Here is a 15,980-nt window from a genome sequence, read left to right on the forward strand (position 1 = left end):
TTGAAACTAGAATTTCAAGTAACATTCTCTTTAAGAACTCATACACAAACTCCCACACACTCAACCACCTACTCAGAGGTTTTAAGTTCTGCATGGGCGAAGTGCATCATCCCCTGTTGGTTGTTAATTTCTCCGCCTGGAGGCTGTAATGGCGGAAGAAGTACAGAAGAAGAGCTGCTGTTACACTCACAGCTTCCTGAGTCATATTACCCAACACACAATTCAATAAATGCCTGACAAAAGGGTCATTTATGAATGTGAAATATAAATACACTACGTTTTAAAGTATCTCATATATTTTATTGTATGCAATTATATTACAAATTATACATTAAAATGACATTATTTGACGCTTGAGCCATTAGTACATTTATTTTTGAAATATTTCGGAAGGGAACAAAGCGTTTTGGGAACACAAAGTTAAAAAAAAAATCACAAAACTCAGACAGCTCGTACTTGTTATCCAATCATTGTTAAACCCAATAGAAACAGTTCTGAGTCAGTATAACAGCCTGATTTATCGTCTTCCTCTGAGCCATAGAGGTCCATTGTTGTTAAAAAAACTCTTGCACTGGGGGACATTTTCCAGTATTACAATGAACAAACACTCTTGAACACACACACTGTACTTTATTTTAACTCAATCCCACATAAATCACTTGCTGCCACAAATACTCCCTATAGAACAAAATGTGGGTTAATCCACTGAGAAAAGGCCCAAACAAATGTTTTTTTTTCTACAGTTGATACAATTTAACAAAAAAACAAACATTTGAACTCGAAAGAAGACTTTTTTGATGGTCAAACCTAGAACATTCATGGTGGCTGTGTTGATCTCTCACATGCTGTTAAACCTTGTTCAGCTATAGTGCAGGTTGCTGCTTATTTGCATGGGTCTTGGCCCATGCTTTGCATTTCGTATTGTTTCCTGGCATAACCTGCCAAGTACTCCCCCCCCCCCCGCACTGTCCCTTTGAGTCTCTCTCTCTCATCATGAAGTGTTAGAAAGTGAGAAATTAGCCTGCGAAAGCCTGTTGTCCTAATTAAACGTTGACATAACTTTGACACATGAAGTGATGAAGGGGAAACAATAGCAGACTGTGTATGAGTGCAAGCCCGGAGCAGGCAAGCAGCTTTGTCCTCAAGAACAAAATCATGTGTTTGCATGTGTTCAAATCCATTCAGCTTCACCAGGCCCAGGTGCAAAGACCTACAACTTATAGAGCTTTGATGAGCAGCCTGCAGTCGCTCCACAGAAGCAGACAGAGCCGCTGTGCTGTTATGTCAATGTGCAGCAGAATGAACTCAGTCTTGCTACTTTCACTGCCTGGACTGAAAGACGAGTGGGACATTTTACCTCTGGTTTCCTTTTGCTCTTTGAAAGGTACCCCACAGACAGCTTGTGAATGCTTGCTCATCTTACCAGTTAAAATACAAAAAAAAATGCACTACATGTATTTCCCGCGTCATGAGTCATGACTGGACATTTTAAGTAGGTATGTAACAGCAGGTGCATGGAAGAGTGTCCCATGGCTGTAAGAGTAGAACCCCCTCATGTGTGAGCTGAGGGCGGAGCTGCTGTGTGAGGAGGGAGGACCTCCACAGTCCTATAAGAGCTAGTGGATGGGCTCACATTGCAGTAGACTGGACTGCTGAGCCAGAATGGCACAGAACGGAACCCCAGAGAACGGAGTGGCTGAAGATATCCCAGCTTTACCTGCCCCTGTCACAGCTCAGGAGATCAGACACACTAAGGTAAGGTGGGGGGTCACCTGATTCAGACATGGCTAAGAACTTTTACTTTATATTTTGATGATGATAGTTATATTTAGGTGCCTGTGAAGCACACACCAAAGCCTGTGCACACTCTTCTCCTCCCACAGATCTTTATCGGCAATGAATGGCACTCATCTAGCAGTGGAAGGACTTTTCCAACTTTCAACCCGGCGACAGGTGTCAAAATATGTGATGTGGAAGAAGCAGACAAGGTAAGAATCTGGCAGGCTGGATTTTATTAATGAAATAAGTTTAGGTTTACATACTGTTACACTGAATTACCAAGAGATTATTATCTGTTTTTGGCCATTTCAATATCTGTTAACTCTGCATAACCTCAGAACTCAAACAAACATTTTTGAATATTTTTCTTTTGCTTATTGTATCTTCACTTCACGTTTTATATCTACAAAATAGCTTTGTTACTGCTCGCCACTGGACATTTTGATAAATGGAGGTAACTTGGGAGTTGAAATATTTCAAGACAAAATGTGTTATTATTAATCCATTCCGTTTACATGCTTTTAACATTATAAAATACAAACGTCAAACATTTCAGAAAGTCACGCACAGCCAGAGTGTTACAGCCTTTCTGTGTTGATACGGGGATCTGTGTCCTGACTGTTTCCACTTCATGGTGCCTCATGTCCGCATAGACAGATGTGGACAAGGCGGTGCAGGCGGCCAAGGCGGCCCAGCAGAGGAGCTCTCCGTGGCGGAGGATGGATGCGTCCAGCCGGGGAAGGCTGCTGCACGCACTGGCCGACCTGATGGAGAGGGACCGGCGGCTGCTGGCGGTGATTAAAATCAAGCCCTCTTTATTCGCCTCACACATGCACATGTACACAGCACACACAGCAGCCTACACAGCTGCTCTTTAGCAACGTGCTCCCTTAACATCTAATTGTCTTTAATTTGCATATGATGGACGTATACAGTTTAAGAAATACAGAATCATTTTGAATTTTCATTTTTAGGACGCACTGCTATTCTGTACTCCTGCTATCCTGTAAATGAAAGACAAAAACGTTTTAAACAGTCTTAATGGATAACATCAAACTACATATTGACTGATTCCAGAACTTGGAATCAATATTTGATGTCATGATGTATTCAAATTCTGTATGAAATTCAAAAGTCTTGCACTCAAAGTTCCTCTGCAGTAAAGGTACTGTACAGAGCCATTACAAGCAAAGTGTATATTAATATAGTCATTATGCAGCAGAACAGAATGTGTTTATTATAACTGATACATTCACTTTAATTAATTGCTCTAGTGAGGGTTAAAAGTATTTTTATACTGATTATTTGCATTTAAATGCATCATATTTTATATTATTTGTTATTTTATAAATCTTATTCGGCTAATAAAGTACAATATTTATCTCTGAACTGTACTGTACACTAAAAAGTGATGGTTATTGTCCTTGAGGCATAAAGCGTAGCCTATAGCATAACACAGAAATACTTAACCAGATTATCGGAACTGTATTTAGTTACTTAAATAACCTTAGTAAATGTATTAAGTTACTATTCACTACTGCTGATTTCTTCCTTCTAACCCCTCGATTCCACCGGGTCCGTCCGGCTCGCAGTTTTTGGTGATTTGGGCATATTTCCTGGACAGGCTACTTTGTACAGACAAAGTTAATAATAGTTGTAATATTCCAGTTATAAACGACATAAATCAAAGATGTGTTGCTGTATTTTAGTGGTAAAAAAATGCATTCATCATCATAATTATTCCATATATATAATTTACACAGTGCCTGTAAAACGGAGGAGAACGCTGGCATTTCTCCTCCTACTCGAAAGACTATGGAGGGATAGGGTCTGCAAAATTTGTTTATTTTGGGGATTGACTGGATGCTCTGACCGGTCCACTTCCTGCCCGGCGCTATGCAATGCCTTGCGTTGCGTCGAAAATAGACCCGCATCCTATTTTTAGCGGAGCCCAGCGCCGAGACGCTTCTGGGACGCTTCTGAGCCGTAATGCGGTGCGTCTGGTGGAATAGCACCCATTGACTAGAGAGGCCGCGATCGCGGTGAACGCCGCGGCGCAGCCGTAACACGGCCGTAACGAGGCCGTAATGCGGCCGTAATGCGGCCGTAACGCGGCCGTAACGCGGCCGTAACGCCGCGCAGACGGACCCGGTGGAATCTAGATAAAATTCATAACAATATATCTCATTGAAAGAAGCAAGTGCTTTTCAGAAGCATCTCACTTATGGGGTTTTACTGCATCTGTGCAGTTAGTATGTTATCTTATTCATATCAGGGATTTGCATACAGTAGGGCATACAGCAGTGACGTGCGGTGAGGTTCATGGCTGGTGAGGCACTGACTCACTGAGTCAGATTTACAAATATTATATTTTGACTTTAATCTAAATATTCGGTTATTTTCAAAAGCTTTTTTTAGTCTGATGCTTCGATTCATTTTAAACAGACCGTTCAACAAAAGGATACCCAAAATCTAAATATTGGATTGTTCTTTCTTAGTAAGATCCCATTTTCATTACAAATGTGGTCTTACCTTGACTTGAAGATGAAGTCCATGCTATCCTTCTGGACAACAATCTCTATTGCTTTTTTGTAAAAGTCCTCCTTATCTTCCTGTAGTTTCAAAAGTCTAGTTTGTTGTTTGCGTCTACCGTCTCTGCGTAGAATAACAGTAGCAACAAGAACCTGTGGGCTCACGTGCGCCCCCTTCAGTGCGGCAGAGGTTATGGCTGCCTCCCCTGGTGCTTTTTTCATTGCCGTTGTATGATGAGACCAGCGAGCCTAAATATCATATATACGTGAAATAAGTTATTTAGAGACTATGGATGGCGAGGATAAATGTAATAAAGGGATCTACAAACATTACATTGGTGACCTACAGTGAGATGGTAACAGGCATGCGCTTAGGGCCCGCTTTCCAGCCAGTTTCTGTGGGGTGACGCATTCTGAGGTGAGGCAGAGCTCATCTGTGCCTCACCTTACCCCACAGTAACTGGCTTGAGCGCGCTCACAAAATAAGTGCCCGCGCTAAATTAGTGCCCGCGCTCCAGCAAGTTACTGTGGGCTTACGAGAGGCAGAGCTCGTCCCTGCCTCACTCCTCATCGCTCCCGTAGCGGAGCTCGGCAAATTTGCTGATTTTGACAATAAAAAGCGATTGGAATCATACATAAATCACACTTACAACACAGATCAGTGGAGACATTTTATTATTATTACTATTTAGTTTTTCTTTAGTTGTTTTTCCGTTACATTGGAGTATGACAGGTGAGGCTCTGCGTCCCCTGCCTCCCCTGACTGCACGTCGCTGGCATACAGTATGTCATATCATGACATCATTACATTGTGACCCCGCCCCAGACTATTTTCTTCTCTTAGTAATGATTCCTGGATGTTATTCTCCCTTTCTTTCAGATACTGTTGGGAATTATGTAGAGCTGCCAGCTTGCATTAAGTCTTAGATCTGTAAATGAAGCCTTACAGATGTGAGTCAAGAAATAATACCAGATTGCATGTGACTGCTAATTGCAAACATGCTCTGTAATGGCAGTTAGCAGGGTATGGCTGAACTAAATTCCCAGCTCTGTTTGGGGAAATAAAGAATAGATTCTGAGTTTTTAAGGTTCGGTCAAGTAGCACAGTGGTTTCATTATCTGCTAGCTGCAGAGCCCAAGTTCTCATTACATTACATATAATTTAGCTGACTAACAATAAGTGCAAAAACCTGCAGATGCAGATATATTCACCTCAAGCAAGATCATACCATAGTAAGAGCTGGTGAGTCAGTTACAAGGCCTAAATTAACTAACTAAAAACTAAAAAGTCTTTTTGTGTCTTTTTTTCCAAGTTTTTTTCAGCAATAACTTAATTGCCAAGGTACAGTCGAAATGTTCATTCGGCCCGGGGTGCAAAACGCATCAATGAAAGCGACCCTCTAACACACAAAACAACACCTGTAAATAACCCAATTTGTGTTCTTTGAAATTGAAAAGGATATTGTATTGCATTGTGTTTGTTACTTTCGTTGCAGTTCTATGTCTTAAGTGTAATTTGGCATGCTTTTATTTTGAAGGCGAGTTTAGGCTGTTGACAGGAAGTTGTTGTTGCTATGGAAACAAGAAAAGCTTCACAGCGGGCAGAACTTGTCATAAAGTCCGCGATAATAAAACCCACCCATTTAGAGGGAAGATATGATTGGTCAATTGTACTGTCATTTGACATTACTCTCTCGTTCAGATACTATAGCTGGCCCTCTGTGAATTTATAGCAGGACCACCAATCAGCTCCTGTCTTCACAGTAACTCGCAGAGACGGCTAAAGGAGCTTCTTTCATTTAACCCTTCACATTCAAACAGAAACTGAATAGGCAGATTTTTTTTTTTAATGTTTTTAAATATTATTTTGTAGAATATCTTAGGCCCTCAGAGGGCCTAGAGGGCCCTGACGGCTCGCCACTGCCTTTTACAATAGAATAACTCCAGCATACTTGCAGATACACAATAACATTATTCCCATCTGACACATTCAAACATACAAATAGGAATACAAAATATATTATTATTTGTATTAATGTATGTGGAAGCAACATATGTATACTATACATCACTTACGTATTGTACAGCAGAAATAAAACCAAGCTTTGCAAGAGGAGGCCTGGAAGCTACAGGGAATTACCAACACTTCAAAATGAAAGAAAAGCACATGTCTTAGCCTTTTACAGCTTTCCATTTCAGAAAGGTTTCTCCTGACTCTCTAGACCACTTTATTTAAATGTCAGACTGAAATTCACAGAAATGTTATCTTCTGAATAAGTTTGATTAATCAGGGTGTTTGTTTCCAAAAATATTTAACTCAAAGCTCTATAATTGGGCACCCGTGCATCATTTAAAGTTACAGCCACAGATCACATTTCTTCAGAGTCCAAGAGTTCAGCTAAACATCAACTTGCTAGTGATGCTATTTGGTCCTGACTTTTTAGACTCTGGAGACCCTGGACACAGGGAAGCCCTTCCTGCAGTCTTTTTTTGTTGACCTGGACGGCAGTATCAAAACTCTGCGTTACTACGCAGGCTGGGCCGACAAGATCCACGGCAAGAGTCTGCCTGTAGGTGAGTGTGTCAGGAATCTGACGAAACAAACCATCATGGCCAGGTGTGTGCGTGTGTGGTGTGTGTGTGTGTGTGTGTGTGTGTGTGTGTGTGTGTGTGTGTGTGTGTGTGTGTGTGTGTGTGTGTGTGTGTGTGTGTGTGTGTGTGTGTGTGTGTGTGTGTGTGTGTGTGTGTGTGTGTGTGTGTGTGTGTGTGTGTGTGTGCGTGTGTGTGTGCGTGCGTGCGTGTGTGCGTGTGTGCGTGTGTCTTCATAAGATTCAGGCACAGCTCTGATGTGTATGTCATCTGCTTTCACTGTCAATCTGAAAAAGAGCTTTTGTGTAGCAGTTTTGTTCAAAAATGTAAAAGTGATAGTTCTGATCAGTTAGGGAGTGTCATTGTTTTATTGTGGTACCTGATTTATCAAGGAATTCGTTCAAATATTTCCTTTAATCGTGTATTAATAATTTGCATGCACAACATGTGTTTTTTCTTTTCTTAATGATTGTCATACAAAATAATGCAAAGTCAGTATACATGGATAAATAAATAAAGATAATTAAGAGTGTGAACAATGAGTGTCCAGTGTGCACTATAAACATGAAGCAACTTGTTGATGTCCCTATAGGAATTGATAACCAGTGCATCTTTGGGATTCAAGTTAATTACTGTTATTCAAATTACTTGTCCGGGCTCAGGATTGTCCTCCGCCCTGGGTGGTATCTCATCTAGCCTCTTAATACTTCCCCTCTTGTCAGATCTTACTTTACTCTCTTCTGCCTGTGCAGGACAGCAGATAGACAAAACACGTTTGCCTTTTCCTCCTGATTAGATCGCAATAGAGTGGTGAGGGATGCAAAGCACGGCTGGACAATGGGAAGAGGAAGAGGCCAAGATAGTAATCAGTGAAGTGCAATAGTCTGTGAGGATTAACAATCAGTGTTGGCTCAATGCCTCGCCAATCCAGCGGACATTCAGCCCCTAATCCCCGCTTTGTACTGAGCAAGAGAACCAGTGTGACCGCGGCCGTGCACACAGCCTAAAATGTAGCTGTTCTACTGATCAAATTTGCCCTTTAATTAAAATGTATCAAACAGCAAAACTCCACAGATTGAATTAAAAACATGATACAGTTGGCAGTCAACAAAAAGGTTCAAGACAACGATTTATTCCCAAGAGTATGATATTTATTTATTAATATCAGACACGTTTACAAACAATACTTTAACCAGTAAAAACAACAATTTATTATGAATTAATCTCCACCAAGAATGCTATTTAAAATGGTATCCAGCCTATAAAAACTGACTAAATGAGCACAGACAGTTACTGTTGGGAGGGGAAACAAGCAGGTAAAATCGAAATATTACTCACCGCCACTCACACGTGCCCTGTACCGCCACAGCAACTAAAAATAAAGTGATAAATTAAGAAAGGTGCAAAATTAACTAAACACACACACACACACACACACACACACACACACACACTTAACCCTAACCCTTAACAGGTTAACCTGTTAACCTGTTAAGCACTGAGCCTGTTTTTCAGGTCTCAGGCTCGAAAATGACATTCCCAGAACAAATGACCATAACTACACTTCTAAAAGTGGAAGATTAATCATCTTTTTTCTCAAAGCAATGATAAACCTGTGAGTTGGATGTAGAAAAGTCAGAATCAATATAGATGTTTTTTATTTTAAAGAAAATTCAGATTGAACATAGTAAAAAACTGTAAATTATAGTGTCCGTCCAAAAATTATTTTTTACTTATAGTGAAAACTACCCTTGGATGATGGGTTAGTAGACTAAAAGCTTTAGGAATCCAAAGTACAACATATAATAAGTTCTTTATCAAGATTGATGCAAAACAAGTGACATTTGACCTTTTTAGAGAGGTTTAGCAAAAAAAACCCACCTCTGGGGTCATTTGGGTGGAAATGGGCGTTTTTGCCGTTTCTCTGGAACCCATTGGTCGATTTTGATGATCGACATCTCTTTTTAATCAAATCAAGGCAAGGCAAGGCAAGGCACGTTTATTTATATAGGACCTTTCAACACAAGGCAATTCGAAGTGCTTTACAAAAATGGAAGACATTAAGAAAATGGTATTTAAAATCAGTCATTAAAAAGAAAAGATAATAAAATAAACATTAAAAGAAAAAATACATGGATAAAAGTTACAGTGCAGTTTAAGATGTGAATAGTTCAATTAAAAGCAGCGGCAAAAAGAAAAGTCTTCAGCCTGGATTTAAAAGTAGTAAGAGTTGCAGCGGACCTGCAGGTTTCTGGGAGTTTGTTCCAGATATTTGGAGCATAATAACTGAATGCTGCTTTACCATGTTTAGTTCTGACTCTGGGGGAAGAAAGCTGACCAGTCCCTGAAGACCTGAGAGTTCTGGATGGTTCATAATTTAGCAGGAGGTCAGACATGTATTTTGGGCCTAAACCATTCAAAGCTTTATAAACCAGCGACAATATCTATTCTTTGACACACAGGAAGCCAGTGTAAGGACTTCAGAACAGGAGTGATGTGATCCACTTTCTTAGTGTTAGTGAGGACTCGAGCAGCGGCGTTCTGAATTAGCTGCAGCTTTCTAATAGATTTTTTAGTGAGACCTGTAAAGACACCATTGCAGTAGTCGAGTCTACTGAAGATAAAAGCATGGACAAGTTTTTCCAAATCCTGCTGTGACATTAGTCTTTTAATCCTAGATATGTTCTTTAGGTGATAGTAGGCTGATTTAGTAACTGTTTTAATGTGACTGTTGAAACTCAGGTCAGAGTCCATGACTACACCTAGATTTCTGGCTTTATCTGTTGTTTTGAACATTGCAGACTGAAGCTCAGCGCTAACTTTTATACGTTCTGCCTTGGCTCCAAAAACCATTACCTCAGTTTTATCTTTGTTTAATTGGAGAAAGTTCTGACACATCCAGTCATTGATTTGTTCAATGCACTTACTCATTGTTACGTACATTTGTGTGTCATCCGCATAGCTATGGTAACTTATTTTGTTGTTTTTCATTATCTGAGCCAGTGGTAGCATGTAGATGTTAAAGAGAAGAGGCCCCAAGATGGAGCCTTGAGGTACCCCACATGTCATATTTGTCAACTCAGATGTGTATTTACCTATAGAAACAAAGTTTTTTCTGTCCTTTAAGTAGGACTCAAACCAATTTAGAACTGTTGCCGAAAGTCCCACCCAGTTTTCTAGTCGATCTAGTAATATGTTGTGGTCAACAGTGTCAAACGCAGCACTGAGATCTAATAATACTAACACTGAAGTTCTGCCACTGTCTGTGTTTAAGTGGATGTCATTGAAGACCTTTACAAGAGCAGTCTCAGTGCTGTGGTTTGGACGAAATCCTGACTGGAACACATCCAAAGAGTTATTTAAATGCAAGAAGTTACTCAACTGTTGAAATACAACTTTTTCAATGATTTTACCTAGAAATGGCAGGTTTGATATTGGCCTGTAATTGTTCATTACTGAAGCATCTAGATTATTCTTTTTTAAGAGCGGTTTAATGACTGCAGTTTTCAGGGCCTCTGGAAAAATACCTGAGTGAAGAGATGTGTTTACTATATGAAGTAGATCTGAGGCCATGCAAGGAAAAACATCTTTGAAAAATCCTGTTGGAATAATATCAAGGCAGCAGGAGGAGGATTTCAGAAGTTGAATAATGTCCTCTAAGTTTTTATCATTAATCTGATGGAATTGTGTCATGGTGTTTGAATTGATATTAGGTGGACATAGGGACAACACATTTGCTGTACCTGATGCAGAGGCACTGACTGCTTGTCTAATTTTCTGAATTTTGTCAGTGAAGAAGGAGGCAAAATCATTGCACGCCCTGGTGGATAGAAATTCAGAGGCTACTGACACTGGGGGGTTAGTTAGTCTGTCGACGGTAGCAAACAAGGCACGTGCGTTGTTTTTGTTTTTGGTAATGATGTCAGAGAAGAAAGACTGTCGTGCGTTTTTCAATTCCAAATTATAAAGGCCAAGTCTCTCTTTATAGATTTCAAAGTGAACCTGGAGATTTGTTTTTCGCCACCTACGTTCAGCTTTTCGACACTCTTTTTTCTGTTCTCACGGTCATGGCCTTTCTCCATGGAGATATTTTCTTGCCAATCACTTCCTTTACCTTAGTTGGAGCAATGGTATCTATAACATTTTTAATTTTTGAATTAAAATGATCTACTAGCTCATTTACTGAGATGTTAGCAGGGGCAAGTGTGGATGAAAAATTATGAGTAAACATTTTCCTAGTATTTTCAGTTAAATATCGCTTTGTGGTTACCTCTTTCTGAACATTTTTCTGAACAGAAATAGAGCTCTCAAAGAAAACACAGGAATGATCAGAGAGTGCAACATCAGTCACCACAACCTTTGAGATATTCAGACCCTTTGAGATAATTAAGTCCAGAGTGTGCCCCTTATTGTGCGTGGGCTCCGCCACATGCTGAGTCAGTCCATAGTTATCAAGAACACAAAACAGTTCTTTAGCCCCTCTGTCCTGGGGGTTGTCAACATGGATGTTAAAATCACCAACAATGACTAGACGGTCAAAGTCAATACACACTATAGACAGCAGTTCAGTAAAATCATCAAAAAAGCTTGCACAGTATTTGGGTGGTCTATAGATATTTAGGAACAGAGCTCGAGAGGAGCATTTCAGCTGAAGGGCCACATATTCAAAAGAAGCAAAGTCCCCATAAGATGTCTTCCTGCAATGAATGGAATCATTGAACAAAATAGCAACTCCACCCCCTTTCTTATGCATTCTTTCCTGACTCATAAAACTAAAGTTGGGAGGTGTTGATTCGATAAGAACAGCTGCACTGTTATTTTGTTCAATCCAAGTTTCCGTTAAAAACATAAAATCGAGATTGTGCTCAGTGATAAAATCATTGATTAAAAATGTTTTTCCTGCCAAAGACCTGACATTTAATAAAGCTAGTTTAAGTTTGTTAAATACACTATCAGTAAGATTTTTTATGACAAGCTGTGGCTGACATGGAATCACTTCTAAATTTGATAACCTCACACAAACGTTTGAGCACTTCCTGTTTCTCAGCTGATTCACCGCTCTTAATCTATTACCTATCAACACAGATATCGGCAAAGCTACTGGCAGGCAGGGCCCCGGCATGTCCTGGAAAGAGTTGAGAGTGCCATATGCCCTTGAGCCTGGACCCAGCACATATCAGTAAGAGTTTGTTGCGTTTTGTACACACACATCCTTATCAGGCTTCGGAGACTGCAGATGCTTTCTTGAAGGGAGGGGAGGTGGTTGACGTAGGCACGGTGATTAAGACGGGGGAGATGGTGCGCGTCTCTGCTTCGGTGATTTTGGTGGGCGTTGTGGAAGGGCGGGGGTAAAGGACATGCTGCCAGGGGGGGAGGTGGTTGACGTAGGCTTGTCTTCGGTGATTTTGGTGGGCGTCGTTGAGGGGCGGGGGTAAAGGACATGCTGCCAACCCTGCGTATCGCCTTCATGCGGTCATCGAACTCCAGGGGGGAGGGCGAGGGTGAAAGGGTGAGCGGAGAGTAGAGAGAGCTGGGGGATGAATGAAGAGTATCCTCAAAGGCGTTGACAGGGGGGGTGACGGGCAGTGGAGACTCCTCCATTTGTGTCATAGGTCTCCCATAATCAGAACATTCCTCAGGCGGGTGCAGTGATACTTCTTCAGGGTTTTCTGCGCGATGTGTTGTGTCTTTCTCCTGTTTTGATTCCTCTTGCCGCTTGTCCTTGGCAGAGGGAACAGATTGATGACGCAGGCAGTTGAATATGTTAGAGATAAACAATTTCACTCCTGACTTGTTCAGGCAAACTCCATCTGCCTTAAAAAGATGTCTGCGATCCCAGAAAAAGTTAAAATTGTCAATAAAATGGACAGAATGGTCAGTACATGCAGTTGAAAGCCACGTGTTCAATGCAAACAGTCTGCTGAATCTCTCCACTCCTCTTCTGACTGGCGGTAGAGGGCCACTGATGAACACCTCCGCATTTAGAGAGCTGACAGTTTCCAACAGACATGTAAAGTCTTCTTTCAGCGCTTCTGACTGTTGTTTCACAACATCATTTGTTCCAATATGTAGTACCACATTCTTCACAGTCGGATGTTCAGCCCCAATATGCAGGATCTTCTCAGCCAAGTCAGAGACCATATCCTTGGGAAAACAGAGTACTTTGGTGTTGTTCTTACTACACAGACCTTTTACATCTCTTACAGCAGAGTCACCCACAATCAGAGTTTCAGGCCCAGTCGTTAGCTTTCCCTCTAGCCTTTTACTTTTGGAGTAGCTATTGGTCCTTACCCTGCTGTGTGAAGAGGACAGGTTATCCAGGTAATCAGAAAGAGATCTCCGGTTCTCGGTCAGCGGAGCGTATCTGTTCTGGATTGGCACACTTGGTGGTTTAGGAGGATTGTTTGTAGTTCTCCCTTTAGCAGCTGTCCACGGCTGTTTCCTAGTATGAATAGGGGTTGAAGAGGCACTCTTCCTGGGTGATAACAATGCAGGCCAGCCGGTCGCATCACAGATTTCAGAGCGCTGGGCTCTGCCTGTTATTCGTCCTCCCAAATCCCATGGAAATGATTTACTCTTAGGCTTTGCACCCAGAGAGTTCCAGGGAGGACTACCACCTGTAGATGTATTACCCAGTACACAGCCCTCCTGTTCCTTGGAAACCTTGTAGCTGCTAACTAGCTGTGAGTTAGCATACCCTTTTCCATTATTTTGCAACACTGGTAAAGTGGTGTTATTCCCACAACATAGTCCATTCACTTCCACGTTAACTTCCAACCGTTGCATTTTCATTTCCAACACAGCCATCTTCTGTAGAAGTTTGTGGAAGTCATCTGTAGAGAATGGAGGCATTTTTCTACCAACTAGCTTAAGCTAAATAGCATGCAGTTGCCTACCAGGCTTTAGCTGTTGCTAGGCCACGCTACTGTAAGACTGAGGTCGTCGTAAAAATGTTGAAATATGGCTGAAACCCTCCGTCTATTTACGAAGAATAACTGTCCCAGTGATAAGTTAATGTCCAGGAGCCGCTGCTCGAAGTTTTCAGAGAATAAGAATAGGAAAATCAGCATAAAAAGTAAGCAGAGGCAAGAGCAAGCGGAAAAGCATCTGCACTGTAAGAAAGATAAGGATGAAATCAAGTAAAATCAAGTTTTATTTATATAGCACATTTTTAAACGATTTTTGGTCGAGCCAAAGTGCTGTACATATAATAAAAATACCCTACAGTAAAGACACTTTACAGCAAATACAACAGCACAGTTTGTGCAGAATATCAGTATGAGAAAAACGACACCCTCTGTCCTTAGACCCTCACATCGTACAAGGAAAAACTTCCAGAGAAAAACCCACAGTTTAAAGGGAAAAATGGGAGAAACCTCGGGGAGAGCAACAGAGGAGGGATCCCTCTCCCAGGACGGACAGAAGTGCAATAGATGCCGTGTGTAAATCAAGAGATAATACATTTTACAGCGTAGGTAGACCGAATGTTTGGAAATGCATGTGTCTGTAATAAGAAGATGAATCCACGAAGATGTCAACAACAATCCTGTGGGAGCCATCAGGGAAGCAGCATGACGAGACCCAGGCAGCACCGCAGAGACAGGCCAAGCCACGACCCGAAGTCCACGACTTAATCCAGAACTCAGGATAGAGGATCCAGGGCACAGGACCACAGCAAGAGGATCAGCCTCGACTCCGGATCCCGGCGTCGATAAAGACACAAAACAAGAAATATGTGGCTGGGTTAATCGGAACATGAGAATATACAGACACAGACAGACAGAAGGAAGAACAAGCACTCCCTTAGGATAGGTTAAGGGAAAAGGGTAGCAAGTAAGAGAGTAAGAAACAGAGGTGGAGAGGCACACGCAGGGAACAAAGGCCAACCGTTAGAGCCAATAGAATCGAAGGGGAATTTCCCAAGGCTGCCGCTCACGTCAGGGGTGCTTGATCCCTCAACAAAAGACACAAAACACAACAGTATATCAGTTCTATTTTTCGTATAGGCTTCGCCCTCTAAGGCTATCGCTATTGGGTAATCCCCTGCGCACCCGTGCAGCACTGAAAACACTTGTAGTCCACGCCCACCTGCGAGGTGGGCCCCACCTTCGGACTCACTTCCGGTATAAATAGGAAGGAGGCCCGACAATCTGCTCCCTCTTTTCTTCAGCACCCCGGTACTGAAGCACTGTAGAGACACTAAAGAGTAAAGGCTCTTTTAAGAGCCACCTCGAAAAAGATCCTTAAACATGAGTACACAGGGTTGTGTTAGAGTTTGCTCCTCATGCCAGACGGGGTTCATAATGAGTTATGACCGGCACTCACGATGCGAATCCTGCCTGGGGTCGGAGCACGCGCACGCAGCTCTCGCCCAGCAGGTGTCATGTGCCCGTCTCCCTCGAAGAGCGGACACTCTCGCTACTGCGGCCGAGGAGGATGATTGGGCTGCCGGAGATCATCGAAAAGGCAGCCACTTGGAGAGGTCTCCTCGTTCCCCCGGCTCAGGAGAGCTCTCTTGCCGGTGGCAGGAGTGTTTCTCCCGGGTACAGACCGTCAGGAGTGACCCGGTCTGGCCGCGCTTCCCGGCCATCCGGAAGTGCCAGGAGGGAGCGGCTGCGGGCCCTAGGAGCCTGAAGGCTCCGGTGTCCTCATACGTCCCCCTCACTAAGGGGTTAACGGATGTTGGTTTTCCGACCGCGCTTCCCCTGGGGGACCAGGTTGTCGTCCGCCAGACTGACCGGATGCACCAGTGTGCCTTCCAGGCGTCTGCAGCGGCGAACAACATAGCTCTGCTGTCTCACTCCATAGTGAGACTATCAGAGCAGCCCTCCATGCCCTCCGCAGCACCCGCAGCCACGGCGTCAGGGTCGCCCTTCGGCGGCCGCGGGGGCTCCGTCCCACGTCTCTGCTCCTCCGCCACCCGAGAGACAGGGTGTTAAAGTCGGAGGGGATCGAGGCACCCCCGCTCCTGGTCTGCTCCGCGAGAGCCTCCGAAGAAGAAGAAGAAGAAGAAGAAGCAGTGTCTTGCGCTCATGTTCCAACAGTTTGTCTGTGTCATCAGTAACAACTGTATCTCACATA

At 42.6% G+C, this 15,980-nt stretch overlaps 1 protein-coding gene across 1 annotated transcript in view; it reads left to right on the plus strand.

The window, feature by feature from the left end:
- The first annotated feature begins 1,662 nt into the window (after window positions 1-1,662).
- aldh1a3 (aldehyde dehydrogenase 1 family, member A3) overlaps window positions 1,663-15,980 on the plus strand; it is a 74,912-nt gene continuing 60,594 nt past the window's right edge. Inside the window, exons 1-4 of the mRNA XM_034141016.1 lie at window positions 1,663-1,755; window positions 1,884-1,988; window positions 2,433-2,573; window positions 6,755-6,884. Of these exons, the coding sequence (XP_033996907.1) occupies window positions 1,663-1,755; window positions 1,884-1,988; window positions 2,433-2,573; window positions 6,755-6,884 (469 nt within the window). The remainder of the gene's footprint in view (window positions 1,756-1,883; window positions 1,989-2,432; window positions 2,574-6,754; window positions 6,885-15,980) is intronic.

Source organism: Trematomus bernacchii, unplaced genomic scaffold (assembly GCF_902827165.1).
Source record: "Trematomus bernacchii unplaced genomic scaffold, fTreBer1.1, whole genome shotgun sequence".
Taxonomy (NCBI): Eukaryota; Metazoa; Chordata; class Actinopteri; order Perciformes; family Nototheniidae; genus Trematomus; species Trematomus bernacchii.